This window comes from Rhinoraja longicauda, chromosome 23 (genome assembly GCF_053455715.1).
Source record: "Rhinoraja longicauda isolate Sanriku21f chromosome 23, sRhiLon1.1, whole genome shotgun sequence".
Taxonomy (NCBI): domain Eukaryota; kingdom Metazoa; phylum Chordata; class Chondrichthyes; order Rajiformes; family Arhynchobatidae; genus Rhinoraja; species Rhinoraja longicauda.
In genome coordinates, this window is record NC_135975.1 from 6,845,280 (window position 1) to 6,872,639 (window position 27,360).

The 27,360-nt window shown below is 46.6% G+C and overlaps 1 protein-coding gene across 1 annotated transcript in view; it reads right to left on the bottom strand.

Moving 5' to 3' along the window:
• The window catches only part of plxna4 (plexin A4), a 242,459-nt gene that overhangs the window by 142,131 nt on the left and 72,968 nt on the right, over window positions 1–27,360 (bottom strand). Inside the window, exon 5 of the mRNA XM_078419384.1 lies at window positions 4,370–4,469. Within this exon, the coding sequence (XP_078275510.1) occupies window positions 4,370–4,469 (100 nt within the window). The remainder of the gene's footprint in view (window positions 1–4,369; window positions 4,470–27,360) is intronic.

Here is a 27,360-nt window from a genome sequence, read left to right on the forward strand (position 1 = left end):
GCATTTCCTCTGGGCCTCTGCAGTGCGTCTGTTCTCTGCTGCACGGGCTCCTGTGGTGGGCTTGCTACGCCAGGTTGGACGGTCCCGAGCAAGAGACTCCCAAGTGCTGAGGTTGATGTCCAAGTCTTTGAGGGACACTTTGAGGCAGTCCTTAAACCGTTTCTTCTGCCCTGAGCGCTTGCCCTGACACAGTTCTCCATACAGAAGCTGTTTTGCCAGTCGACTCTCGGGCATTCTGACGACATGGCCTGCCCATCTGGCTTGGGCTTTCCGTAGGAGGGTGTGGACACTAGGGATTCCGGCCCATTCCAAGACCTCTGTGTCGGGAATTTTGTCCTACCCCCTGATGTGAATGAGTCTGCGTAGGCATAATTATGTGCAGCTTTTCCGCTGACTGGCTAGCACGCATGTGGAATGTGGAATTCTCTGCCTCAGAAGGCAGTGGAGGCCAATTCTCTGAATACATTCAAGAGAGAGCTAGATAGAGCTCTTAAGGATAGCGGAGTCAGGGGGTATGGGGAGAAAGCAGGAACGGGGTAATGATTGAGAATGATCAGCCATGATCACATTGAATGGCGGTGCTGGCTCAAAGGGCCGAATGGCCTACTCCTGCACCTATTGTCTATTGTCTATTGCAACAAAAACTTTGCACTGCACCTCAGTACACGTGACAATAAGAACTAACTAAACTAAACTAAACTATGCCTGCAATTACAAACATAATCATCATAATCATAATGATACTTTATTAGCCAAGTATGTTTTGCGATATACGAGGAATTTCATTTGCCATACCTAGTCACACCAATAAAAAGCAACAGGACACACATAATACATTTTAACATGAACATCAACCACAGTGACTCCTCCACATTCCTCACTGTGGTGGAAGGCGGAAAAAAAGGTTCATCATTTCATGCATCTTAAACACGGGTTAACATGGGAGCGAGAGGAAGGTTTCATTAACATCGTTGGTGCCAGTCGACTCCTGAATAAAATCCAATGTAATCACCACATTAGGAGTTACGCAGGCTGGGATTTCCGCACGGATTCTGCAGCCTTCTGCTGACATTATCAGTTTGGCAGGGAGGGGTGTCGGGATGAGGGAAACCAATCAGCAAGTGATCTGAGGAAGTTAAGCACGAGTCTGCTTAGCAGAATGGATGCCACTAATTGCAGCTTGTTTATGCAATCTATTATTCAGCATCTTACAGACCAACATAATCATGTAGGTGCGGTAATAAAACGATAAATAATTTACAGCCTTTAATGATGAAGGTGAGGCATGGTGGTGCAGCGGTAGAGTTGCTGCCTTACAGCGCCAGAGACCCGGTTTCGATCCTGACTACGGGTGCTGTCTGTACAGAGTTTGTACGTTCCCCCTGTGACCTGCGTGGGTTTTCTCCGGGTGCTCCGGTTTCCTCCCATACTCCAAAGACGTGCAGATTTGTAGGTTAATTGGCCTCTGCAAAATGTCCCTAGTGTGTCGGATAAAACTAGTGTACGAGTGGTCGGCACGGACTCGATGGGCCGAAGGGCCTGGTGCTGTGCTGTATATCTAAAGTCGAAAGTAAAGTCTAAAGTTGAATTCATATTTACGCAGTGGTTGTTTTGCAAGAATATTTTGTATTTAGTGTAGTTTAGTTCAGTTTAGTTTAAGGACACAGCATGGAAACAGGCCCTTCGGCCCAACCACGCCGACTGCCCGCTGACACACACTCTCTCTGTGCCACCACACCTTCACTTTCACTCCCAACACACACCATGGGCAATTTACAGAGGCCAATTAACCTGCCAACCCATACATCTCTGAGATGTGGGCGGAAACCAGAGCACACGGATGAAACCGTGGGCCACCAGAACAAGAGGCCACAGTTTAAGAATCCAGAACCAGGGTCCACAGTTTAAGAATAAGGGGTAGGCCATTTAGAACTGAGATGAGGAAAAACTTTTTCAGCCAGAGAGTTGTGAATCTGTGGAATTCTCTGCCTCAGAAGGCAGTGGAGGCCAATTCTCTGAATGCATTCAAGAGAGAGAGCTGGATAGAGCTCTTAAGGATAGCGGAGTCAGGGGGTATGGGGAGAAGGCAGGAACGGGGTACTGATTGAGAATGATCAGCCATGATCACATTGAATGGCGGTGCTGGCTCGAAGGGCCGAATGGCCTCCTCCTGCACCTATTGTCTATTGTCTATAAACCCACACGGTCATGGGGAGAACGTGCAAACTCCACACAGTCAGCACCCGGGGTCAGGATCGAACCCCGGGTCTCTGGCCCTGTGAGGCAGAGACTCTCCCAGCTGCGCCATTGTGCCGCCGATACAATACTTTGCATTGTTTTGCTTCCAAGTATAGCTGTCGTAAATAAGTCAAAGCTGAACGTTGGCATCATGTTACCAAAAGGAGCCAAATGAAGATTAGTGACATTTCTTGTGCAGGCTCCTGATCTCACGTGTGGACCCATCGAGCCCCCATCAGCAGACATGGCAGCTCAAGGTGTCTGCTGTCAATCAAGTTGAAACTCAGTTCAGCTGAAGAAAGCAGCTCTCTCCAAGATTGAGGGGGGATCTTATAGAAACTTACAAAATTCTTAAGGGGTTGGACGGGCTGGATGCAGGAAGATTGTTCCCGATGTTGGGGAAGTCCAGAACAAGGGGTCACAGTTTAAGGATAAGTGGGAAGTCTTTTAGGACCGAGATGAGTCTAAAGTCACAGAGAGTGGTGAGTCTGTGGAATTCTCTGCCACAGAAGGTAGTTGAGGCCAGTTCATTGGCTATATTTAAGAGGGAGTTAGATGTGGCCCTTGTGGCTAAAGGGATCAGGGGGTATGGAGAGAAGGCAGGTACGGGATACTGAGTTGGATGATCAGCCATGATCATATTGAATGGCGGTGCAGGCTCGAAGGGCCGAATGGCCTACTCCTGCGCCTATTTTCTATGTTTCTATGTTTCTATGTTTCCTGAATTAGGCATATTCTCGATTTTAATTGTTTATATTTTCGCCTTATGGCAGACAGGCTCGCAGGCTGATTACCAGGTCAGCAAATCCCCTTTCCATGGATATGTCACCTTTACAGTTAGTGGTTAGTCCTTGGAACAGCTCCTTCCCCTCCCTTATCAGGATGCTGAACGGTCTTCCCTTTTATTTATTTGTTTATTTATTTGTTTGTTTGTTTATTACATATTATGATTTATGTATTATATATTATTATACAGTATATTATTATTGTGTGTATAAATATTGTATATACATTATATATGTATCATTATGTATGTATTATATGTATTATCTATGTATTATTATCATATGTATATATAATATATTTTATATTATTTTATGTTTATCATTTATATTTTATATGAATATATTATAATATTTATCTAATATATAAATATATTATAATAGTTATCTAATATATAAATTATAGTATATTATAATATTGTAATATTTAATATATAATTTTTCATATGTGTATTGCATTTGCAAGCGTTATGCTGCTGCAAGTAAGGATTTCATTGTTCCATTGCCGTTACATATGAGAAATAAACACATGACTGTGTCTGTCTGTCTCTAGTCTGTCTGTCTCTATCTCTCTGTCTCTGTCTCTTTCTGTCTCTGTCTCTCTGTCTCTCTGTCTCACTATCTCTGTCTGTGTCTCTCTGTCTCTGTCTCTTTCTGTCTCTGCCTCTCTCTGTCTCTGTCTCTGTCTCTCTCTGTCTCTCCATCTCTCTGTCTTTCTCTCTCTCTGTCTCTCTTCCTCTGTCTCTCTCTGTCTCTTCTCTCTCTCTCTCTCTCTCTCTCTCTCTCTCTCTCTCTCTCTCTCTCTCTCTCTCTCTCTCTCTCCCTCAGTGTGTCTCTATCTCTCTGCCTCTCTGTCTCTGTCTCTGTCTCGGTCTCTGTCTCTCTTTCTCTCTCTCTCTGTCTGTCTCTCTCCTCTTGACTGTCTCTGTCTCTTTCTCTGTCTCTCTTTCTCTCTCTCTCTCTCTGTCTCTCTCTCTCTCTCTCTCTCTCTCTCTCTCCCTCTCAGTGTCTCTCTCTCTCTCTCTCTCTCTCTCTCTCCTCTTGACTCTCTCTCTCTCTCTCTCTCTCTCTCTCTCCCTCTCAGTGTGTCTCTATCTCTCTGTCTCTCTGTCTCTGTCTCTGTCTCTCTCTCTCTCTCTCTCTCTCTCTCTCTCTCTCTCTCTCTCTCTCTCTCTCTCTCTCTCTCTCTCTCTCCTCTTGACTGTCTCTCTCTCTCTCTCTGTCTCTCTCTGTCTCTCTCTCTCTTTCTCTCGCTGTCTCTCTAGTCTATCCTAGTAGGTCAACCCTGGTCATCCCAGGTTCTTGGTTCAACAACCATCTCACTCCACAAATGAGCCGTATTAACTTACGAGTGATGTACGCTGCAGTTGTAGAAGACAAAGCTGGTGCTGGCAAAGGTCATGCCGGTCTCCTTGGACTTCAGCTGCAGTTGGACCACTTGGTGATCTCCTGCCACAAAGAAACACAACCTTCAGCAGTCAGTCCAACTAACAACGAGTAAAGACAATCCCCACCTCGAACCACCCTAAGCAAAACACAAAGTGCTGGAGCAACTCAGCAGGTCAGACGTCACCTGTGGAAACATAGACATAGAAACATAGAAAATAGGTGCAGGAGTAGGCCATTCGGCCTTTCCAGCTGACACCGCCATTCAATATCATCATGGCTGATCATCCAAAATCAGTACCCCGTTCCTGCTTTCTCACCATATCCCTTGATTCCGTTAGCCCTTAGAGCTAAATCTAACTCTCTCTTGAAAACACCCAGTGAGTTGGCCTTCACTGCCTCCTGTGGCAGAGAATTCCACAGATTCACAACTCTCCGGGTGAAAAGGTTTTTCCTCATCTCAGTCCTAAATGGCCGACCCCTTATTCTTAAACTGTGACCCCCCTAGTTCTGGACTCCCCCAACATTGGGAACATTTCTCCTGCATCTGGCCTGTCCAATCCCTTAAGAATTTAGAAACAAAATGGTGGAGTAACTCAGCGGGACAAGCAGCATCTCTGGAGAGAAGGAACCGGTGACGTTTCTGGTCGGGACTCTTCTTCAGACACTTCTGCTAACTGGTCCCTGCACTGAGGAATGAACACCATTTTCTAAAAGCAGAGCTTGAATGTTATCATGTTTATAGTTAGCCCAGTACAGACATATTTCTAATATTATAGGGTATTACTGATTATTTGAAACGGCTCGGTCAATTTCAGCCTCAATAGATTGTAATTACAGCAAAATCAGTAGCAATAACACGTACATGTTTAAAGTCACATTGACACCGAAAATTCAACCAGTGTCCAAAAACCAGTTCACAAACAGAATTAAAAAATATAAGCAGAACAGTCCAGAACATTACCCCGCTGTTAGGCAGCGCCTGTGGAGAAAGGAATAGTTGCAGAGATGGGACAGGGCCAGTGGTGAGGAAATAATGGGAATAACTATGACTGGAGACCTGAGGGGATTCAAGGACATAAAATGTGGTGGCGCAAGATGAGAAGGCGAAGTGAATTGTAGTGCAGATGTAAGTGGAGGGAAATTAATAATGAAGGATAAAAAATCAATGTAGGAACTCTGACGTGCAAAATACAGCAACCTCGTATCTAACATCATGAGAGGAATAGATCGGACAAACGCACAGAGTCTCTTGCCCAGAGGAGGGGAATCGAGGACCAGAGGACACAGGTTTAAGGTGAAGGGGAAAAGATTTAATAGGAATCTGAGGGGTAACTTTTTCACACAAAGTGGGTAGGTGTATGGAACGAGCTGCCAGAGGAGGTAGTTGAGATTTGGACTATCGTAATGTTTAAGAGACATCTGGGACAGGACAGGTACATGGATAGGACAGGTTTGGAGGGATATGGGCCAAACATGGGCAGGTGGGACTAGTGTAGCTGGGACATGTCGGCCGGTGTGGGACAAGTTGGCCTGTTTCCATGCTGTATCACTCTATGACTCTATGACTTTATAACTGCCGGTAAAATAATTCTAGAAATGGCTTGCAACTCAGGTAACAACTGTGCAGAGAGAAAAAACGGAGTTAACATTGCAGGTTAATGCATGTTTTAAACACCAAGTGCAATATTTTAAAAGCAAAATTAATGAAAGTTAGACGTGTATGATATCTCTTGCAGGTATGGAGTTTTACAAGTGAAAAATATATCATTTCTTTACTACCGTTTAAAATAAAATATAATCTAATCATCAATGACATTTGAAGGTCATGAAATAGCTTTTCTTCACTTTGACAAAGGAGTGAAGGTTTGAAAGGATTCTATCCTCAGAATAGATCATATAACCATATAACCATATAACAACTACAGCACGGAAACAGGCCCGTTCGGCCCTACCAGTCCACGCCGACCACTCTCCCTGACCTAGTCTCATCTACCTGCACTCAGACCATAACCCTCTAATCCCCTCTTATCCATATACCTATCCAATTTACTCTTAAATAATAAAATCGAGCCAGCCTCCACCACTTCCACCGGAAGCCCATTCCATACAGCCACCACCCTCTGAGTAAAGAAGTTACCCCTCATGTTACCCCTAAACTTTTGTCCCTCAATTCTGAAGCTATGTCCCCTTGTTGGAATCTTCCCCACTCTCAAAGGGAAAAGCCTACCCAGGTCAACTCTGTCCGTCCCTCTCAAAATTTTAAAAACCTTTATCAAGTCATCAACACATCTTTTACAACTATAAAGCAAAGGTGTATCACGGGACTATGAAGGCAGCCGTGGGCTACAGCCGATGGAGCCACTGTCTCACAGCGCCAGAGACCCGGGTTTAGTTTGAGTTCAGTTTATTGTCACGTGTACCGAGCGAGGTACGATAAGTGTTTGTTGCGTGCTGACCAGTCAGCGGAAAGACAATACATGATCACAATCGAGCCATTCACAGTGTATAGATACATGATAAGGGAATAACGTTCGATCCTGACAAGGGGTGCTGTCTGTGCGGAGTTTGCACGTTCTCCCATTGACTGCGTGATTCTCCACCGGGTGCTCTGGTTTCCCCCCGCATCCCAAAGACGCGCGGGTTTGGAGGTTAATCAGCCTCTGCAACTTGCCTCTTGAGTAGATGCGAAAGTGGGATAACGTAGAACTAGTGTGAACGGGTGATCGACGGTCAGCATAGTCTCAGTGGGCCGAAGGGCCTGACTCCATGCTGTATCGGTCGAGTTTGACTTTAGTTTATTGTCACGTGTACCGAGGTACAGTGATAAGCTATTGTTCCGTGGGAACTAGTCAGCGGAAAGACAATACATGATTACAATCGAGCCACCAACAGTGTACAGATAAACTGACAAATGGGGAAAAACCATGAAGAAACCCAAACTGAGAAGGAATAACAGGAACAAAGATTTGGCCCTCTTAGCAATAATTAGGCCTGGCTTTAAAGAGAGAAGGTCGTTCAGGAGAAGATTGAAATGAAAAATCGATGGGTTTAGTTTAGTTTAGTGACACAGCACGGAAACAGGCCCTTTAGCCCGCCAAGTCCGTGCCAATCAGCGATCCCCACACACTAACACTATCCTACACACACTGGGGACAATTTACAATTTTACCAAAGCCAATTAGCCTACAAACCTGGATGTCTTTGGAAACCAGAGCACCCGGGGAAAACCCACGTGGTCAGGGAGGATGTACAAAGTCTGTACAGACAGCACCCGTAGTCAGGATCGAACACGGGATTCTGGCACTGTAAGGCAGCAACTCTACCGCTGCGCCACCGTGCTGCCCTGCGGTAGAGTTGCTGCCTTACTGTAAACCTGCAGGATTTTGGGAATCGGAGTCCGTGCCTCCTCTTGCTTCAATGGTACTGATGCATCGTGGACATCACAGGCCCCAAATCCCTGCTGCCACATCTCGCCCCCTCAACCAGCAAGTCCGCTATCCCAGGTAAAGCAGCCTGCCTAAAGGAAGAGAGAAGGGCCGCAGTGATGTGGTGGGCGGTCGGCCAGATGGAACAGGCTGCCTTCAGCTCCCGGGATCGCCGAGCGACTGGTTGGTGGTGGAGCCTGCACGATCCCACCCCAGCAACAACAGGCTGCTGCTTGTTGGAAGCCAGCCAGGGCTCCTCTGCTTTCTGATTGCCTCATCTATCAAAGTGCCTGTTGGGGGCAGTTACTGAAGGATCGCCAACTCCGCGGTAACAAATGTTATGCCGGTGCTGCTACTGATAGTTCCTTTCCCTCATTTTCACTTTACATAAGCCGCACTCTTTGTCATTGGGCTCTGAGCAGCTTCACTGGATGTTATCTTGCACTAAACGTTATTCGTGCTATTCCCTTCATCATGTATCTGTACACTGTGGACGGCTCGATTGTAATCATGTATTGTCTTTCCGCTGACTGGTTGGCACGTAACAAAAGCTTTTCACTGTACCTCGCTCGGTACACGTGACAATAAACTAAACTCCATTTTTCAAAATCCTGCCCAATACAGACCTTTGCGATTTTCTTTAGTTTTAGATTTCGATTTAGAGAGATTTAGAGATACAGTGCAGAAACAGGCCCTTCGGCCCACCGGGTCCGTGCCGCCCAGCGAACCCCGCACACTAACACTGTCCTACACCCACTAGAGATAATTTTTACATTTGCCCAGCCAATTAACCTACATACCTGCACGTCTTTGGAGTGCGGGAGGAAACCGAAGATCTCGGAGAAAACCCACGCAGGTCACGGGGGGAACGTACAAACTCCGTACAGACGGCGCCCGTAGTCAGGATCGAACCTGAGTCTCCGGCGCTGCATTCACTGTAAGGCAGCAACTCTACCGCTGCGCCACCGTGCCGCCCTTTTAAACTCTTGATTCTACACCGTCCCTTAAAAAGCACCATCCACCCTCGGGCAGCGTGGTGCCGCACACAGCTGGTAGAACTGCTGCATCACAGGGCCAGAGACCCAGGTTCGATCCTGACCTCAGGTGCTGTCTATGTTGAGTTTGCACGTTCTCCCTGTAACCACATGATTCTCCTCCGGGTGCTCTGATTTTCAACCCACATCCACAAGATGTGCGGGCTTGTAGGATAATTGGCAATCTGTAAAATTGTCCCTGGTGTGCAGGGAGTGGATGGGGAAAGTGGGAAGGCATAGAACTAGCGTGAACGGGTGATCGACGGTGGACTCAGTGGGCCGGGTCTCACTCTCTGAAAGGCAGCAACTCCAATCCTGCACCGCAGTGCCACGCCAAATTATTTTAGATTATTTCACCGTACTCATCGCGGCTTAAGTACTGATCTCGGGAAAGGTCGTTCGCTGAAGAAAAGATGACTTTCAGTCCGTCAAAAGTATCGGTGGGATCGAAGAAATAAATTTGAGACGATAGTGAAAACAGATTCAATGGCAACTTACAAACGGGAAGTGGGTGAGGGAAGGCGAAGTGGATGAGGCAATGGGATCAAGACAAGAACACTTTTACAGGGTCACCATTGGTATAACGGTATAACATTGTTAGGGCAGCACAGTGGTGTGGCGGTAGAGTTGCTGCCTTACAGTACCATAGACCCGGGTTTGATCCTGACTAGTGGTGGTGTCCGTACGGGGTTTGTACGTTCTCTCTGTGACCGCGTGGGTTTTCTCTGGGTGCTCCGGTTTCCTCTCACACCCCAAAAACGTACAGGTTAAATGGCTTGGGTAAACTTGTCAAATTGTCCCTCGTGTGAAGGCCAGTGTGCGGGGATCGCTGGTCGGTGCGGACTCGGTGGGCCGAAGAGCCTGTTTCCGCACGGTGTCTCTAGAGTCTAAAGTCTCCAATGGCCCTTCCTCCACACCGTCTCCTTCTCGGATTGCCAATGTGATGCGCTGCAGCAGTTTACAGATTTATTCGGCTGAAGACAAATCTCAAAAGACTTTCATTGACTGGTGAGCACTTTGTACTGAAATCTTGAAGGTGGTTTCCCAAGTGTGTGGGGTCACGTTGTGGCATCTTCCAGAGGAGATGAATGCAAATCAGGGAGGAGGTGGAACAGGGCAGAATGCCAGGAGAAGGTGAGGAGAAATGTTGGGAGGGAAAGAGTCCTACAAGACAGAAGACCTTAAGAGCAAACGAAAAGTGAGCAGAACTCTCAGTCAGAGAGTGGTGAAGGTGTGGAATTCCCTGCCTCAGAAGGCAGTGGAGGCCAGTTCGTTGGATGCTTTCAAGAGAGAGCTGGATAGAGCTCTTAAGGATAGCAGAGTGAGGGGGTATGGGGAGAAGGCAGGAATGGGGTACTGATTGAGAGTGATCAGCCATGATCGCATTGAATGGCGGTGCTGGCTCGAAGGGCTGAATGGCCTACTCCTGCACCTATTGTCTATTGTCTATTGTCTAACCACTTCAGATTATTTCGATTCCTGCGCTTATATATAGAGTCCTTGATGTTTACAGACATCAGAGCTAGTGGAGGGAGTAAGTTCAAGGAGTATGGTCTTCACGGATGGTCAAAAGGGAAAGATACGGCTGAGATCTTTGAAGTTACCAAGATTAATGGTTCAATGTGATTTATTTGTCACACACGTAACTGCACAGTGAAATTCTTTTTGTCCGCATTACACATGCTGGTGCCGCCATTTTTGGCCCCAATATTCAAACTCCAAAGTGTGGTCAATGTACTTTACTACTATCCAAGTAGAAGAGCGCTGGTACTGGTGAAAGGATGGGTTTCTACCCTGGAGCTTCCAACATGCACAGAACATAGAACTATGCAGCCCGGGAACAGGCCATTCGGCCCACAACGTCTGTGCAGGAGATGATGGCAAGTTAGACTAAACTTCTCTGCCTACACGTGATCCATATCCCTCCATTCCCTGCACATCCATGTGCCTATCCAAGAGCCTCTTGAATGCCACGATCGTGCCTGCCTCGCCCCCACCGCCTAGTCCCAGCGTGGCCCAGTCACCCACCACTCTCTGTGTGAACAAACCTCTCCCCCACACCTTCTTCACACTTTCCCCCTCAGACCTTAGAGCAAATCCTTCTAGTCTTTGGCATCGGCAGAAAGTCCAGTTATAGACAATAGACAATAGGTGCAGGAGGAGGCCATTCGGCCCTTCGAGCCAGCACCGCCATTCAATGTGATCATGGCTGATCATTCTCAATCAGTACCCCGTTCCTGCCTTCTCCCCATACCCCTGACTCCGCTATCCTTAAGAGCACTATCCAGCTCTCTCTTGAATGCATTCAGAGAATTGGCCTCCACTGCCTCCTGAGGCAGAGAATTCCACAGATTCACAACTCTCTGACTGAAAAAGTTTTTCCTCGTCTCCGTTCTAAATGGCCTACCCCTTATTCTTAAAATGTGGCCCCTTGTTCTGGACTCCCCCAACATTGGGAACATGTTTCCTGCCTCTAACGTGTCCAACCCCTTAATAGTCTTATACGGTTTCGATAAGATAGGGCGGAGGGGAGCGTTTGTTGAATGCGGGGCCTGGGAGAGGCAGCTGAGCGGGGCAGAGCGAGACAAGGGATGGGGTTTAGATGTCGACGGGAGAGGGGAAGTTGTGGCCTCTCAATTAGATATAATCAAACCGTGCCAAAATCTGCTCTATTTACCACAGTTTCAGCTGCAGATGAGGGAGCGGGGGGTGGGGGGTAGGGGGGCAGTAGCTGGGGAAGATTGAGGAGCAAATTATTGAAAATGGACCAATTTGCAGTGCCAACTGTTATCGCGGAGCTTCTATTTATTATGTTAACAGGCTATTCCTGCGTTTCTGTGTGCACGACAATCCTCAATCAGACTGCTTGCTGCCTCCCCCTACTCAGGGAGCGGCACTTAGTGCTTCCTCGGTCAAAAAACAAAACAGAAAACTTTATCTATCTTTTAAAAACCAAAGCACTTTGAGACATCCTGGGGTGGCAGGGGGAACATTACAGTCACCCTCTCTTTCCTCTCTTTCTTTCGCAGATTTGATAATTGACAGAGAAAGCCGATGATCTACAAAAAAGAAAAGGCAGTGACAAAGAGAGATTATTCAACTGATAATGGAAAAGTGATTGCAAGCAATTATCCAGCAATCAGAAAATGGGCCTCGGTTTTGAACGTTTCTCCTTCAAAAGGGGAGACAGTTTATACAGCCCAACACTTGTATAATAGTTGATGATCATTACCAAACCTCAGTGCCTGATCTAAGTGTCTTTGCAAAAGACTATGATTGACAGTCCCATTAACATGACACTTAATATTAAAGTGATGAAAGCCTTTAAGTGCACTTAGCTGAAAGGACATGACAATTACTCTTATTTTTTCACAAATTTAATTCCAGATTATTAACTCAGGATTGTGTTTTATTTCCCTCCGCTCCCCCCTGCCCCACCCTATTTATTATTTTTACGCATTTTGTACAAAACAGAACCAATTGGTGGGGGGGGGGGGGGGGGGGGCGTTTCCCCCTTAATCGAACTGGGCCTCAGATTGCAGGTCAGCAAGGAAGATTAAAACATTGGCTAGGATCGGGCTCAATTGGTTTTGTACCTTCTCAACATCCGTGTAAAGGGCTGCACCGGAGGCTCGGCGGTAGAGTTGCCAGAGACCCAGGTTCAAACCCGACTACGGGTGCTGTCTGTAGGGAGTTTGTACGTTCTCCCCGTGACCACGCGGGGGTCTTTGTGTGTTTCCTCCCACACTCCAAAGACGTACAGGTTTGTAGGTAAATTGGCTTGGTAAATGTAAACATTGTCCCCAGTGTGTGCAGGATAGTGTTCGTATGTGGGGATCGCTGGTCGGTGTGGACCTGGCGGGCCCAAGAGCCTGTTTCTACGCTGTATCACTAAACTAAACTAAACTAAACTAATCGTTTAGGCATTCAAACTGGCCCTTCCATAACGACTGACCACATCAGTCAGTGTCTTGTCACATTACATTTTATAACTTTGATGCACATCCACCTGAGTCACTTCAACATCATCTCCCTCACCCTTCAGTCATGGGTTTCTTTGTGATCCTCTATGTATTGCAGATGATACTAAGCTGGGGGGTAGTGTGAATTGTGAGGAAGATGCAATAAGGCTGCAGGGTGACTTGGACAGGTTGTGTGAGTGGGCGGATACATGGCAGATGCAGTTTAATGTAGATAAGTGTGAGGTTATTCACTTTGGAAGTAAGAATAGAAAGGCAGATTATTATCTGAATGGTGTCACGTTAGGAAGAGGGGATGTTCAACGAGATCTGGGTGTCCTAGTGCATCAGTCACTGAAAGGAAGCATGCAGGTACAGCAGGCAGTGAAGAAAGCCAATGGAATGTTGGCCTTCGTAACAAGAGGAGTTGAGTATAGGAGCAAAGAGGTCCTTCTACAGTTGTACCGGGCCCTGGTGAGACCGCACCTGGAGTACTGTGTGCAGTTTTGGTCTCCAAATTTGAGGAAGGATATTCTTGCTATTGAGGGCGTGCAGCGTAGGTTCACTAGGTTGATTCCCGGAATGGCGGGACTGTCGTATGTTGAAAGGCTGGAGCAATTAGGCTTGTATACAATGGAATTTAGAAGGATGAGGGGGGATCTTATTGAAACGTATAAGATAATTAGGGGATTGGACACATTAGAGGCAGGAAACATGTTCCCAATGTTGGGAGTCAGAGAGTGGTGAAGGTGTGGAATTCTCTGCCTCAGAAGGCAGTGGAGGCCAGTTCGTTGGATGCTTTCAAGAGAGAGCTGGATAGAGCTCTTAAGGATTGCGGAGTGAGGGGGTATGGGGAGAAGGCAGGAACGGGGTACTGATTGAGAGTGATCAGCCATGATCGCATTGAATGGCGGTGCTGGCTCGAAGGGCTGAATGGCCTACTCCTGTACCTATTGTCTATTGTCTATTGTCTATTCATTCCCCGCCAGACACAGAAGCCTCAGTCTTTATTCTTCATATTCCCTCCCTGCACACTTTAGTCTCCATGCTCAGTAGATTTCTTGCTACCCATCCATAGTTTTAATTTAGATTTAATTTAGATTAAATTAAAATAATTTAGATTAGATTAAGGTGTCGCTGCGCTGGACTCTCAGACGTACAGCGCCAGAGACCTGAGTTCGATCCTGACCACGGGTGCTGTCTGTACGGAGTTTGTACATTCTCCCCGTGACCGCGTGGGTTTTCTCCAGGTGCTCCGGTTTCCTCCCACACTCCAAAGACCCACAGGTGTGTACTGACGTACAATTGGCTTCAGTAAAGATTGTAAATTGTCCCCAGTGTGTGTAGGATAGTGTTTGTGTACGGGGATCGCTGGTCGGCGTTGGACGACCGTAGGCCAAAGTGCCTGTTTCTGCGCTGCATCTCCAAAACTCTAAACGAAACAGCCTGGAAACGCCCTTCGGCCCTTCGAGTCCAGGCCAACCATTGATCGCACGTTCACACTGGTTCTATTTTATCCCGCTTTCTCACCCAGTCCCTCCACTCCAGGGGAATCTTGCAGAGGCCAATTACTCCACAAACCTACACGCCTATGGGATGTGGGACCCAGAGGAAACCTACATAGTCACAGGGAAAACGAGCAAACTTCACACAGACCGAGGTCAGGGTCGAACCTGGGTCCCTGGGAACCTGAGGCAGCAGCTCTACCAGTTACGCCACCGTGCCGCCCAGACAAGACTATTCGACACAACTTTCAGACGTCCTTCTTAATTCTCCCTCATTCGGTCCCTTGATCTACATGGTAGTTTTCCTCTCAGTAAAATGTTGGGTCGAGATCCAAAATGTCTGTCCATTCCATTCCCAGATGCTGCCAGAACTATTGAGTTCCCCCAGCACTTTGTGTTCTGCCTCGGAATATAATTGAGCTAGATAATAAATAAATGAATTACCATAAAAATACGCATCGTTATCATTGACCATAACCCATGCTAATTGCTCCTAGATTTAAATGTAGACATTCGTATGACTCCTCTTTGAACGATTTCATTAACTGCAAGGGAAAGCTAAATGGTCCTATATCGTCTGACAATAACCTAATTAAACCACCAGAAAGATATTCCCATTCCATGGAGTCTGAAGAAAAGTCTCGACACAAAACAATACTTATCCATTTTCTCTAGATATGCTACCTGACCCGTTGAGTTACTCCAGCACTTTGTGTTCATCTTTGGCATAAACCAGCATCAGCAGTTTCTTTTTATTACACTTTATCACATTCCACACTCAGGATTATAGACCATTCCAGCGTAAAGAAAATTCAAGCTGCCAACCTGCATTTAAATTCTACAAGTTATTTCTCAAATTTTTATTTTTTTTAAAATTCGGTTTACACTTAAATACCCTGAATGCATGCAGCCTTGTTATTAGCTCACAAGGTTGTGTAGTGATTACATAGAAAGCCCGCAAGGAGTTTTATTAACCCGGTGTTCAGTGCACTAAGAAGCAGGCTGCTTACTCTCTGAAAAAGGAAAAGAAATTGGGCAGGCTTCGCCAACAATGAAGAAAATCATTTCTCGTTCCAAAAGCTCCAAGGGTACCTGAGCAATCAGGCAGCAAACTAACCGTTTTTTTTTGTTACATGAAGAATTTATCAACGTACAAACAAATTGTTCCACCGGCCGGTTAATTCACTCGGGGGAAACATCTCTGAATCATGATCGTTTGCAAAAGTTTGATTGTAAATAAATATATTTATAATTATCTAACACTGGCACGGTCAGACTTCAGGATTGCAGCTGAATTCTGCGATGGCGGAGTGGTGGAAGTTGGATGAAGCTGATCGACTAACGAAGGTTAGTGCGTTGTTTGGGCTCGGCACGCTTCAGGACTGCAATGTCTCAAAACACTCAGCACCCAAAGTGAAGCCAATTAGTGCACTATTCGGTGGGAGCGGAGATGTAAGAGGTGCAGAGTGACGCATTGAAATTCAGGCGGGCTTTAACCACATTCAATAAAACATTCAAGAGCTCCAGGGACGAGAGGGGGTAAAATTGAGCGAGGCAACTGAAGGACAGATTGCGAGAATGCTTCGAAGGATGAAGAGTGAGGGATGAAAGGAAGGATTTTCAGCTCCAAGCACTGTCAGGTACAATGGATTAGACTGCAGTCCTATGCGAAACTTTCTAAGCACTGACTGCTATAAATTACTTGCCGGCCCACCAAACAATAGACAGCTTTCCACTAGAGAGCTTCCAGTTTCATCTCCCTTACTCCAAAGGACCTTATTCTACCCAGAGACAAGGAAGTGCAGATGCTACTTTAGACTTTATACAGTGCGTGTCTTCTATTCTTCTATCCAGAGACCATCGAATGTATTAAAAACAAACCGCTGAACAAACCGCAGTGGGTCAAGCAGAAACTGTAGCAAATCCAAAACGGCAACTAATCCTTTCTCCCGACAGATGCTGCTCGACCCGCTGAGGTCCTCCAGCAGATGCCAGCACCTGTAGTCCATCTCAGGCTCCATCTCGTGTTCAACCTATTCCAACCCACCAGCAGGTTCCCAGAGAATCACCCAGTCCACCCAGGGTCAACAATGTCTAAACCAGCATCTGCAGTTCTTTGTCTCGACATTTTGGATTACTCCACTGCAGAATCTCCTCAAGGTATGCTTACTTTGAAGAAGTGGCTCAGCGATAGAGTTGCTGCCATACAACACCAGAGACCCAGGTTCGATCCTGACTACAGATGCTGTCGGTACGGAGTTCCTACCGTTTCCCCGTGACCTGCGTGGGTTTTCTCCAGGTGCTCCGGTCTCCTCCCAAACTCCAAATACATACAGGTTTGTAGGTAAATTAGCTCAGTATAATTGTAAATTGTCCCCAGTGTGTGCAGGATAGTGTGAGTGTGCAGGGATCGCTGGTCGGCATGGACTCAGTGGGCTGAAGGGCCTGATCCACGCTGTATCTCTGAACTAACTAAACTAAATTAAACTCTCTCCGACGAGAGTTTTGCAAATCTGAAGGAGGGTCCCGACCTGAAACGTCCCCATACGTTTCCTCCAGAGATGCTGCCTGACCCACTGAGTTACTCCAACACTTTGTGTCTACCTTCAACATTTGAACAAACTGTGTTTTGCAGCAGAAAGTCATCTCCCAAGGTCAGATTGATCAGCAGTGGTCGAAAGCTGCATTGAATAAACTATAATTCTTGCACGATTTCAACTTATATTATTATAGATTAGATTCATTTTGTGACACAAACTAGATTTACTTTATGCTGCATTGACTTTGGTTGTAGCCTTGTGAAGATTAATTAGAGACCCAATCAAGATAATTCAATATCATCAATCGATTTGATAAAGAGAACCTATTTCCACTGACAGAGGACCCAGGAACAGGAGGAACTAACTTTAAAATAAGGGTACAGTAGCAGAGTGTTTAAGCTTTAGACTTTAGACTTGTATCCACCTATCACTCGCCAGGCCTTGTCCTGCTCCCAGCTTTCTCTCTTCCAGCTTCTCCCCCCCCACCCCCCTCCACCCAACACAATCAGTTGAAAGGCGGTCGGCAAGGTGGTGCAGCGGTAGAGTTGCTGCCTTACAGCGCCGGACACACGGGTTCGATCCTGACCACGGGTGCTGTCTGTACAGAGTTTATTTGCTCTCCCCGTAACCGCTTGGGTTTTTCTCCGAGGTCTTCGGTTTCCTCACACACTCCAAAGACGTACAGGTTGTAGGTTAATTGGCTTGGGTTTAGTATACTTGGTATAAGTGTAAATTGTCCCTAGTGTTTGTAGGCTTGTGTTCATGTATGGGGATCGCTGGTCACTGTATCTCTAAACTAAACCTACTTCTGAGTTGGAAGTTTAGCACTCCTGCGTTATCTCAGAGTCACACAGCAGGGAAACAGGCCCTTCAGCCCAACTTACCCACACCGACCAACTTGCCCCATCTACACTAGCCCCACCTTGCCTGAGTTTGGCCCTTATCCCTCCAAACCTTTCCTATCCATGAACCTGTCCAAATGCACCTGCCTCACCCCACCTCCTCTGGCAGCCTGGTCCATATTGCTACCACCCCTTGTGTAAAAAAGTTGCCCCTGTCTGAAGGCTCCTATTAAATCTTTCCCGTTCTCACCTTAAACCTAGGTCCTCTAGTTCTTGAAGATAGGTACAAAATGCAGGAGTAACTCAACGGGACAGGCAGCATCTCTGGATAGAGGGTGTGGGTCGAGACTCTTCTTCAGACTAATGTTTCTCCTCTTGCTGGCGATTCCCCTACTCTGGATAAGAGACTCTGCATCGACTAAAATACATTCAAATAAACATAAATTGGCTCAAAAATGGCTCTGGTTTAAACCATAACCATTAAAACGCACATCGTTAGTGTATTTCCATCATTGAGATGATTAGATTTAGCTGTCCTTGACTTACATTAAAGTGGCAGAGGGGCTTTGTTGAAATTTGCAGCCTGATTGATTGGCATTTACTGACATTCCCATTACTGTGACTGCTGCTTTAAATAATTGGCTGTATTTTCACAGCATTTTTGTATTAAAGGTAAGTTTGAAAAGAGGAGGGAAAAAAAAAAGCATTTTTGGTAAATGAAACATAGTTGACTCATTACATTCTGGCTCAGGGGTGTTCATTGTTCACCGACAACACAAAAATATCACACAACAAAATGGCTGTCTGCAGTACAATGGTAAAGTTCAGCATGTGCAGTTGTATTTAAGCCATTCTAATTGAACTGTGTGAGGTGGAGAGATCTGAAATTTATCAAGACTCCAGAGCGATTTGGATTTAGACAAAAATGAAGCTCTCAAGGAGCAGCAAAGGAAAAACGATCAGAATTAGAAATATAAATTATCAGTACATTACTACAAAGGTCATTGTGGGAGTTTATTGCACACAGATTAATGTTGTGATTCCTGCATTATGATAATTCCATTAGCTACAATGTCATGCACGGGGCTGTATAAATTGAAGTCACTATGTAATCTTAGTTCATTTTTATTAGAATGCTGCCGTAATTAGGGGGGCATTAGCCACAAGGAGGGCTTGAACAAACTTGGATTGTTTTCACAAGAACGCCTTGAGTCTTAGCTCGAGTTTAGTTTATTGTCACGTGCACCGAGGTGCAGTGAAAGGCTTGCCGACCAGTCAGTGGAAAGGCAAGTCTGAAGAAGGGTCTCGACCCAAAAAAGTCGCCCATTCCTTCTCTCCAGAGATGCTGCCTGTCCCCGCTGAGTTACTCCAGCTTTCTGTGTCTATCTTCGGCAAGACATGAGGTTGAGGGAGATCTGATAGAATTATGTACACTGATGAGAGGCTTCGATAGGGAAGACAGTCAGAACACTTTTTCCAAGCAGGAAATGCCACAGAGTAGAGGGCTTACCCTTAAGGTGAGAGGGGCAATGTTTAAAGGAGATGTGGGGGGAGTTTTTTTTTACACAGAGAGTAGTAGGTGCCTGGAACGCGCTGCCAGGGATGGTGGTGGAGACAGATATAATAGTGGCGTTTACAAAGCTTTTCGATAGGTACATGGATATGCAGGGAATGAAGGAGTATGGATCACACTCAGGCAGAGGAGTAGGGTTGCCAACTGACCCATTTTAGCCGGGACATCCCGTACTTTGGGCTAAATTAGTCTGTCCCGTACTGGACCGCCCTTGTCCCCTATTAGTAGGGTTGTCAACTTCCTCAATCCCAAATAATGTACAAAGGGTGACGTCATCGCCCCGCGCCCCACGTGACCTCACCCAGCCAGCGGCCACGTGCTCCCGCTCCACCAATGGCGGCCACTGGCTGGGTGAGGTCACGTGGGGCGCGGGGGCGGTGACGTCACCCTTTGTCCCTTATTTGGTAGTGAGGACGTTGGCAACCCTACAGAGGAAATTAGTCTATCTTAGCGCTGTGTTTGGCAAGGACCAAAGATACTAGAGGAACAAGGTAGACCACTCGACGCTAAAAACCGTACTATGTCACGGCGCCATTTTAGTAGGCAGAAACGTGCAGAAACATTTAAAAAGAAAAATAACAAAAATCTGTGAATTGATAGATGAGATATGTTCTGCATTTTAATGGTATCATCACACATACTGTTCCCCCAAAACACTGATTACACTGCGAGAGGCATAACGGACGGCGTGTTTTGCCTACTAAAATGGCTCCCTTGCGTACTACACATCAATAGACAATAGACAATAGACAATAGGTGCAGGAGTAGGCCATTCGGCCCTTCGAGCCAGCACCGCCATTCAATGTGATCATGGCTGATCATTCTCAATCAGTACCCCGTTCCTGCCTTCTCCCCATACCCCCTGACTCCGCTATCCTTAAGAGCTCTATCTAGCTCTCTCTTGAATGCATTCAGAGATTTGGCCCCCACTGCCTTCTGAGGCAGAGAATTCCACAGATTCACAACTAACTGACTGAAAAAGTTTTTCCTCATCTCCGTTCTAAATGGCCGACCCCTTATTCTTAAACTGTGGCCCCTGGTTCTGGACTCCCCCAACATTGGGAACATGTTTCCTGCCTCTAACGTGTCCAACCCCTTAATAATCTTATACGTTTCGATAAGATCCCCTCTCACCCTTCTAAAATCCTCTATACTTCAGTATAGGCGATTTCAACGGAGTGGTCCATCTTGTTCCTCTAGTATCTTTGGCATGGACATCGTGGCCTGAAGGGCCTGTGGCTGTGCTGTACTCTTTCTATGTTTCTATGTTTCTGTTTGCTGCGACGGTGGAACCATAAGTCCATTCTGGAAGTGAAGGCCAAAGATGGGCCCAATGCACACTGCCAACAGCCCCTTCCATTTTAGTAAAGGCCATCGTGCTACCCTACTTGGATATTCATTCAACCTGTTGATTAACCTTTTAGTTTCTTTTTTAAGAGATGCAGTGTGGAAACGGGGCCCTTCGGCCCACTGAGTCTGTGCTGCCGAGCAATCACCCACACAATGGTTCTATCCTTCACACTGGGGACAATTATCAGAAGCCAATGAACCTACAAAGTGGGAGGAAACCGGAGCACCTGGAGAAACCCCACGCAGGTCACGGGATGGACGTACAAACTCCACACAGACAGCACCCGTGGTCAGGATCGAACCCGGGTCTCTGGCGCTGTGAGGCAGCAACTCTACCGCTGAACCACCGTGCTGTCCTTTCTTGGCCTTTCAAAGGAATGAAATTGTCCATTCTCCTGCACATGGTTTTGATATTTTTTTGATTTAGAGATACAGCGTGGAAACAGGCCCTTCGGCCCACCGAGTCCGCGCCGCCCAGCGATCCCCGCACACTAACACTATCCTACACACACTAGGGACAATTTTTACATTTGCCCAGTCAATTAACCTACATACCTGTACGTCTTTGGAGTGTGGGAGGAAACCGAAGATCTCGGAGAAAACCCACGCAGGTCACGGGGAGAACGTACAAACTCCGTACAGACGGCGCCCGTAGTCAGGATGGAACCTGAGTCTCCGGCGCTGCATTCGCCGTAAGGCAGCAACTCTGCCGCTGCGCCACCATGCCGTATCACTGTTTCCATGGAGTTTTAACATGGTGAGTACATCAAACATGAGCCATACCCTAAGGCCTCCTCCCCTCTCCAACATTTCCAGCGCAGAAATACAGGAGTACATGTATAAGAACGATGAAGGACTCTTTGGAAACCTTTAATGGATTTTCCCTTTAACGCTGATATTTCAACCCCCATGAATGTTTTCTCCCCAACGGTATGAATATTGATTTATCTAACTTCAAGTAACCTTTGCTTTTCCTCTCTTTCCATCCCTTCCTCATCCCAGTTCTCTGACCAGTCTGACTGTCCCCCTGATTAAGTTTCATTGTATGCCTCGTTGTCACCTTGCCCTCAGCAAACGGATCGATTCTACATTTTCCTTAAACCTCACCCCCTTTGATCTATCGTTTTCACCTCACCCTTCCATATCCCTCGTTTCCCTCTCCCCTGACTCTGTCTGAAGAAGGGTCTCGACCCGAAACTTCACCCACTCCTTCTAACCACAGGTGCTGCCTGTCCCGCTGAGTTACTCCAGCATTTTGTGTCTTATCTTCACTTTCCACTTAGATCCTTAAAAGGAATGACTTTTAATGAATATTTCACAATCCAATCGTTTTTAATAATCAACTTCTCGTAATAAGCTGTATTTATTGCTGCCTTGGACAGATGCTTTCAAGGAGCATTTAAATAATGTAACGCTTGTCGAGGGTACAGCAATAGTCATTCATTCTTTGGAGAGCAACCATGAATAATTAATTGCACAGTATCAACTGAAATTTCTGTAATCAAATCGGTGTCTGAAACTATCAAAATTTGCTATTGGATATTAATTAATGAAATGATCTGTAAATATTGCAGATGTAATTGGCAATTGAATAATCATTAATCGTCACCTCCTTTGTGACTCCACGCATAGGAAAGCTGTGAGCCGGCATCTGTGGCTTGTCATCTGATTTATTTGAATAGAGGGCAATTAAAACCCATCGGATAAAGCAAATGACTGCTTCTGATGCAGAAGCAATTGGATAAAAAGCCCTGCCTTCCTGCATTTGTTCCTTGAGAAAAACAACTGGGAGCACGGAACCCTGGAAATACTCAACAGGTCAAGCAGCATCCATGTGGAGAGAGATAGATCATGCTTCGGGTCAATTCCCTGCCGGTAGATTGTTTTGTGGACATCTCTCAGCTGAGCGGCAGTTGTGTTTCGTTCAGTTTAGTTTAGTTTGGTTTAGTTTGGTTTAGTAACTCGGTGGGTCAGGCAGCATCTCTGGAGAACATGGATTAGGTGACGTTTCTGGTAGGGCCCCTTCTTCAGGCTGAGCCCGAAGCTGTTCCATCACTCAGCAATTGCCCTATTGTAGGCAGGTCCACGGGGGGAGGGGGTTAATTCTGCCCCCAGCGTTCCGCTAACCTGTAGCTCAGCATTGAATCTAGGCACCCCCTTCAATTATCTTGAAGGTTACAAGATAATTTCTAGAAGGCTCCTGCACAAGTTGACTGCATGGACTTTGTCTTGGGTGTCCTGAGGTTCTGTAAGGTGTTTAAACCTTGATTCACGCTGCAACCTTTGCCACGTGAAAAGAAACTGCTTCGACCTCATCTATCGATAATGATTCCTAATTGATGACTTAAGTCACTGGCGGACTTTGTCCTACCTTGTTATTGTGTCTTTCCTCCTGACTCATTGATTATCTAATTACGTTCTCTTACCTCATTGACTATGTGATTATCGTCCCTAACTGCATTGATTGTGTCATTTGCTGGCTTTATGCAGGAGAGATGAACCATGCAATTGGATTGCCACAGTGAATTGCACTGAATGTACTGGCTGGGATGAGATTTGACCTCATTACTACAGCTTGAGGTTGAACGTTTTTATTTAAAGGCTCTACTTTTTCCACAGGTTGCCTGCCATTGCCAGTTCTCTCAGAGGCACCTGACCTAAACCATCACCTACCCATGTCCTCCAGAGATGCTACCTGACGCGTTGAGTTACTCCAACACTTTGTGTCTCTTTTTTACCTCCAACGCCGACATAGATCACGGTGGCGCAGCGGTAGAGTTGCTGCCTCACGGCGCCAGAGATCCGGGTTCAATCCTGACTACGGGCGCCATCACTATGGAGCTTGTACGTTCTCCCTGTGACCGCGTGGGTTTTCTTCAGGTGCTTCAGTTTCCTGCCACACTCCAAAGACGTACAGGTTTGTAGGTTAATTGTCTTCAGTAAAATTGTAAATTGTCCCTAGTGCGTGTAGGATAGTGTAAGTGTGCGGGGATCACTGGTCGGCGCGGACTCGGTGGGCCGAAGGGCCTGTTTCCATGCTGTATCTCTAAATTTAAAAAGACTGCACATGAATACAACATGGAATCAGGCCTTTGGCTCACCAGGTCCACGCCAATCATCAATTACCCACTCGTTCACACTGGTCCTATGTTATCCCACTTTCCCATTCACACCCGAGGCACTAAGGAGAATTTAAAGAGGTCAACAAACCTACAAACCCGCACGTCTTTGAGACATGGGAGGCATGGTAGCGCAGCGGTAGAGTTGCTGCTTTACAGCGAATGCAGCGCCGGAGACTCAGGTTCGATCCTGACTACGGGTGCCGCACTGTAAGGAGTTTGTACGTTCTCCCCGTGACCTGCGTGGGTTTTCTCCGAGATCTTCGGTTTCCTCCCACACTCCAAAGACGTACAGGTATGTAGGTTAATTGGCTGGGTAAATGTAAAAATTGTCCCTAGTGGGTGTAGGATAGTGTTAATGTGCGGGGATCGCTGGGCGGCGCGGACTTGGAGGGCCGAAAAGGCCTGTTTCCGGCTGTATATATATGATATATGATATGATATGAATCTGGAGCACCCGGAGAACATCCACACGATCACAGGGAGAATGGGAAATGCCCCAGACACTGTACCCGAGGTCAGGATCGAACCAGGAACTCTGGCACTGTGAGGCGCCTGCTCTACCCATTGCACCACTCTGGTGTTGAGCGTCTACTTCTTCACTCAGGGTGTGCTCCCTCATTCCAGTTCCAGTTTTACAGTTAAAGTTTCGTTGATTGTCACAGGGTACAGTGAAAAGCTTTTGTTGCGTGCTAACCAGTCAGCAGAAAGACAATACATGATTACAATCGTGCCATTTACAGTGTACAGAACCACATAGAAACATAGAAACATAGGTGCAGGAGGAGGCCATTTGGCCCTTTGAGCCAGCACCGCCATTCATTGTGACCATGGCTGATCATCTACAATTAGTAACCTGTGCCTGCCTTCTCCCCATATCCCTTGATTCCACTGACCCCAGCTGCTGAGAGCTATCTAACTCTTTTGTAAATTCATCCAGTGAATTGGCCTCCACTGCCTTCTGTGGGTGGAAAAGTTTCTTCTCACCTCAGTTTTAAATGGCCTCCCCTTTTTTCTTAGACTCTGTCCCCTGATTCTGGACTCCCCCAACATTGGGAACATATTTCCTGCATCGAGCTTGATAAGGGAATCACGTTTAGTGCAAAGTAAAGCCAGCAACGTCCGATCAAGGATCGTCTGAGGGTCACCAATGAGGTAGATAGTCGTTCAGCACTGCTCCCCGGTTGTGATAGGATTGTTCAGTTGCCTGATAGCAGCTGGGAAGAAACTGTCCCTGAATCTGGAGGTGTGCGTTTTCACTTCTGTACCTTTTGCCCGATGGGAGAGGGGAGAAGAGGGAGTGGCCAGGGTGCGACTCGTCCTTGATTATGCTGCTGGCCTTGCCGAGGCAGCGTGAGGTATAAAAACATGTCGAGAGTCAAGAATGCTTTTTTTTTCAAGTGTATAATTGTCATATGTACCTCAGTCTGGGGCATGTTTTTTAAGCCTTACACTAAGTCTGTTGTTAATGATTTTTTTAATGGGTTTTTACTGTTACTGACAAGAGCTTTAGGATTCAAGACTTTGCTTCCAATTACTTAGGTTTAAACTCCACAACAGCCTGGGAGGATGTTGAACTCTTGTAGCAGTTACACAGCAATAACTGTGATATATCACATGGCAATTTACCACACTCTCTGCCCTCTAAACTAATCTAAACAACAGAGTGCTCCCAGTACCCTGACTACCATTCTGCTTTCCCTCTTTACCGATGCTGCCCGACCTCCGCAGATGATGCCTGACACATTGAGTTTCACCTGCGCTTTATTTTCTAGCTCAAGATTCCCGCAACTGCAGTCTCTAGTTTAGTTTAGTTGAGAGATCCAGCGCGGAAACAGGCCCTTTGGCCCACCGAGTCCGCACCGACCAGCGATGACCGCACACTAACACTATCCTACACACACTAGGGACAATTTACACTTACACCAAGCCAATTAGCCTGCAAACCTGAAGAAGGGTCTCGACCCGAAACGTCACCCATTCCTTCTCTCCCGAGATGCTGCCTGACCTGCTGAGTTACTCCAGCATTTTGTGAATAAATCGATTTGTACCAGCATCTGCAGTTATTTTCTTATGCAAACCTGTACGTCTTTGGAGTGTGGGAGGAAACCGAAGAAAACACACGCAGGTCAAGGGGAGAACGTACAAACTCAGTACAGACGGCACCCGAAGTCGGGATCGAACCCGGGTCTCTGGCGCTGCAAGCGCTGTAAGGCAGCAACTCTACCGCTGCGCCACCGTGCCGCCCGTTGTCTTGTGTGTTGTTTACATTGTCAGTTGTGTGCCAACCTCTCAGCCCCAACCCTGCTTTTTTTTTCCTATTTTAAAGATAGACTTTATTCAGAATTAAAAATATATACGAAACAAAAGCTGTGCAAAAAAGCCCTCAATAAAAATGTTCAATATGCAACATATATATTGAATAATCTCAATATTCAATATATATTGGAATTCTACACATTCAGTAGTGTCATGCTCAGTGGTGTTCGGACCTATCTTTAAATAAACCACCATTGCCATTCATGTTGCCCCCTCTGGTGTGATATCTCTTCCCTTGTTTGAGGGGTGTCCCTATCAGACTCTGAGCCCCCGCCTCCCCAATGTCCAGTGGCGGAGGGACCCTAGACTATGGTCCTCCCCCACAGAGCCTTGCCGTTGGTTGCACCGAGCTTCAGTGCGTCCCTCAGCACATACTCCTGCAGTCTGCAGCGGACAACGTTCCCAGACGGATATCTTGCTGTGCTGCAAGACCGACAAGTCTCGGGCAGAGCATCTTTCAGGGAGTTGGTTGTCTTCCAGCGCCACAACGCTGTGCGTTTCAAGACCAATCCAGCACACACCCCAGGACCCAGCCTTCTGCTCAGTCCCGAGGGACTGCAGCACTTCCTGGGGAGGTCACCACTCAAATAAGAGATGAGCAAAGATCTAACTGGGTGTAGCTGTGAAATTGTCCTCGGTGTCCTGGCAAATATTAATCTCTCAGTCTGCTCCACAGTAACAAGGTATCGGGTCTTTTGGACTTTAGAGTTACAGCGTGGAAACAGGCCCATCGGCCCACCGATTCCGTGCCAGCCAGCGATCACCGCGTACACTACCATTATTCTACACATTAGGGACAATTTACAATTTTCACCAAAGCCAATTAACCCGACACACCTGCAAGTCTTTGGAGTGCGGGAAGGAAACCAGGGCACCCGGGGAAATCCCACGGGGAGAATATATGAACTCCGTACAGACAGCACCTGTGGTCGGGATTGAACCCGGGTCTCTAGCACTGTAAGGCAGCAACTCTACCGCTGCGCCACCGTGCCGCCCACTGACACAATGTGGCGTCTTGCTGTGCACACCTTCACTGCTGTGTTTTGTATATTATTATAATAATTACATGTCAAAAATACTTTGCGTGTAAGTGGCTTGTGTGAGAATGTTGACTGGCACTGCATGAAAGGAAATCTCTCTTTTCATATCATTCGGTTCGTCCTGGGCACAAAATGTCTTCCTTGTGGGCCCAACTGGGCTACCGCGCCTCATGTTAGTCGTGATATGTTTTGGTGCTGTAAGGATCCATAAAAATGCCAGAATTTTGTTTGTTTTCTCATGAATT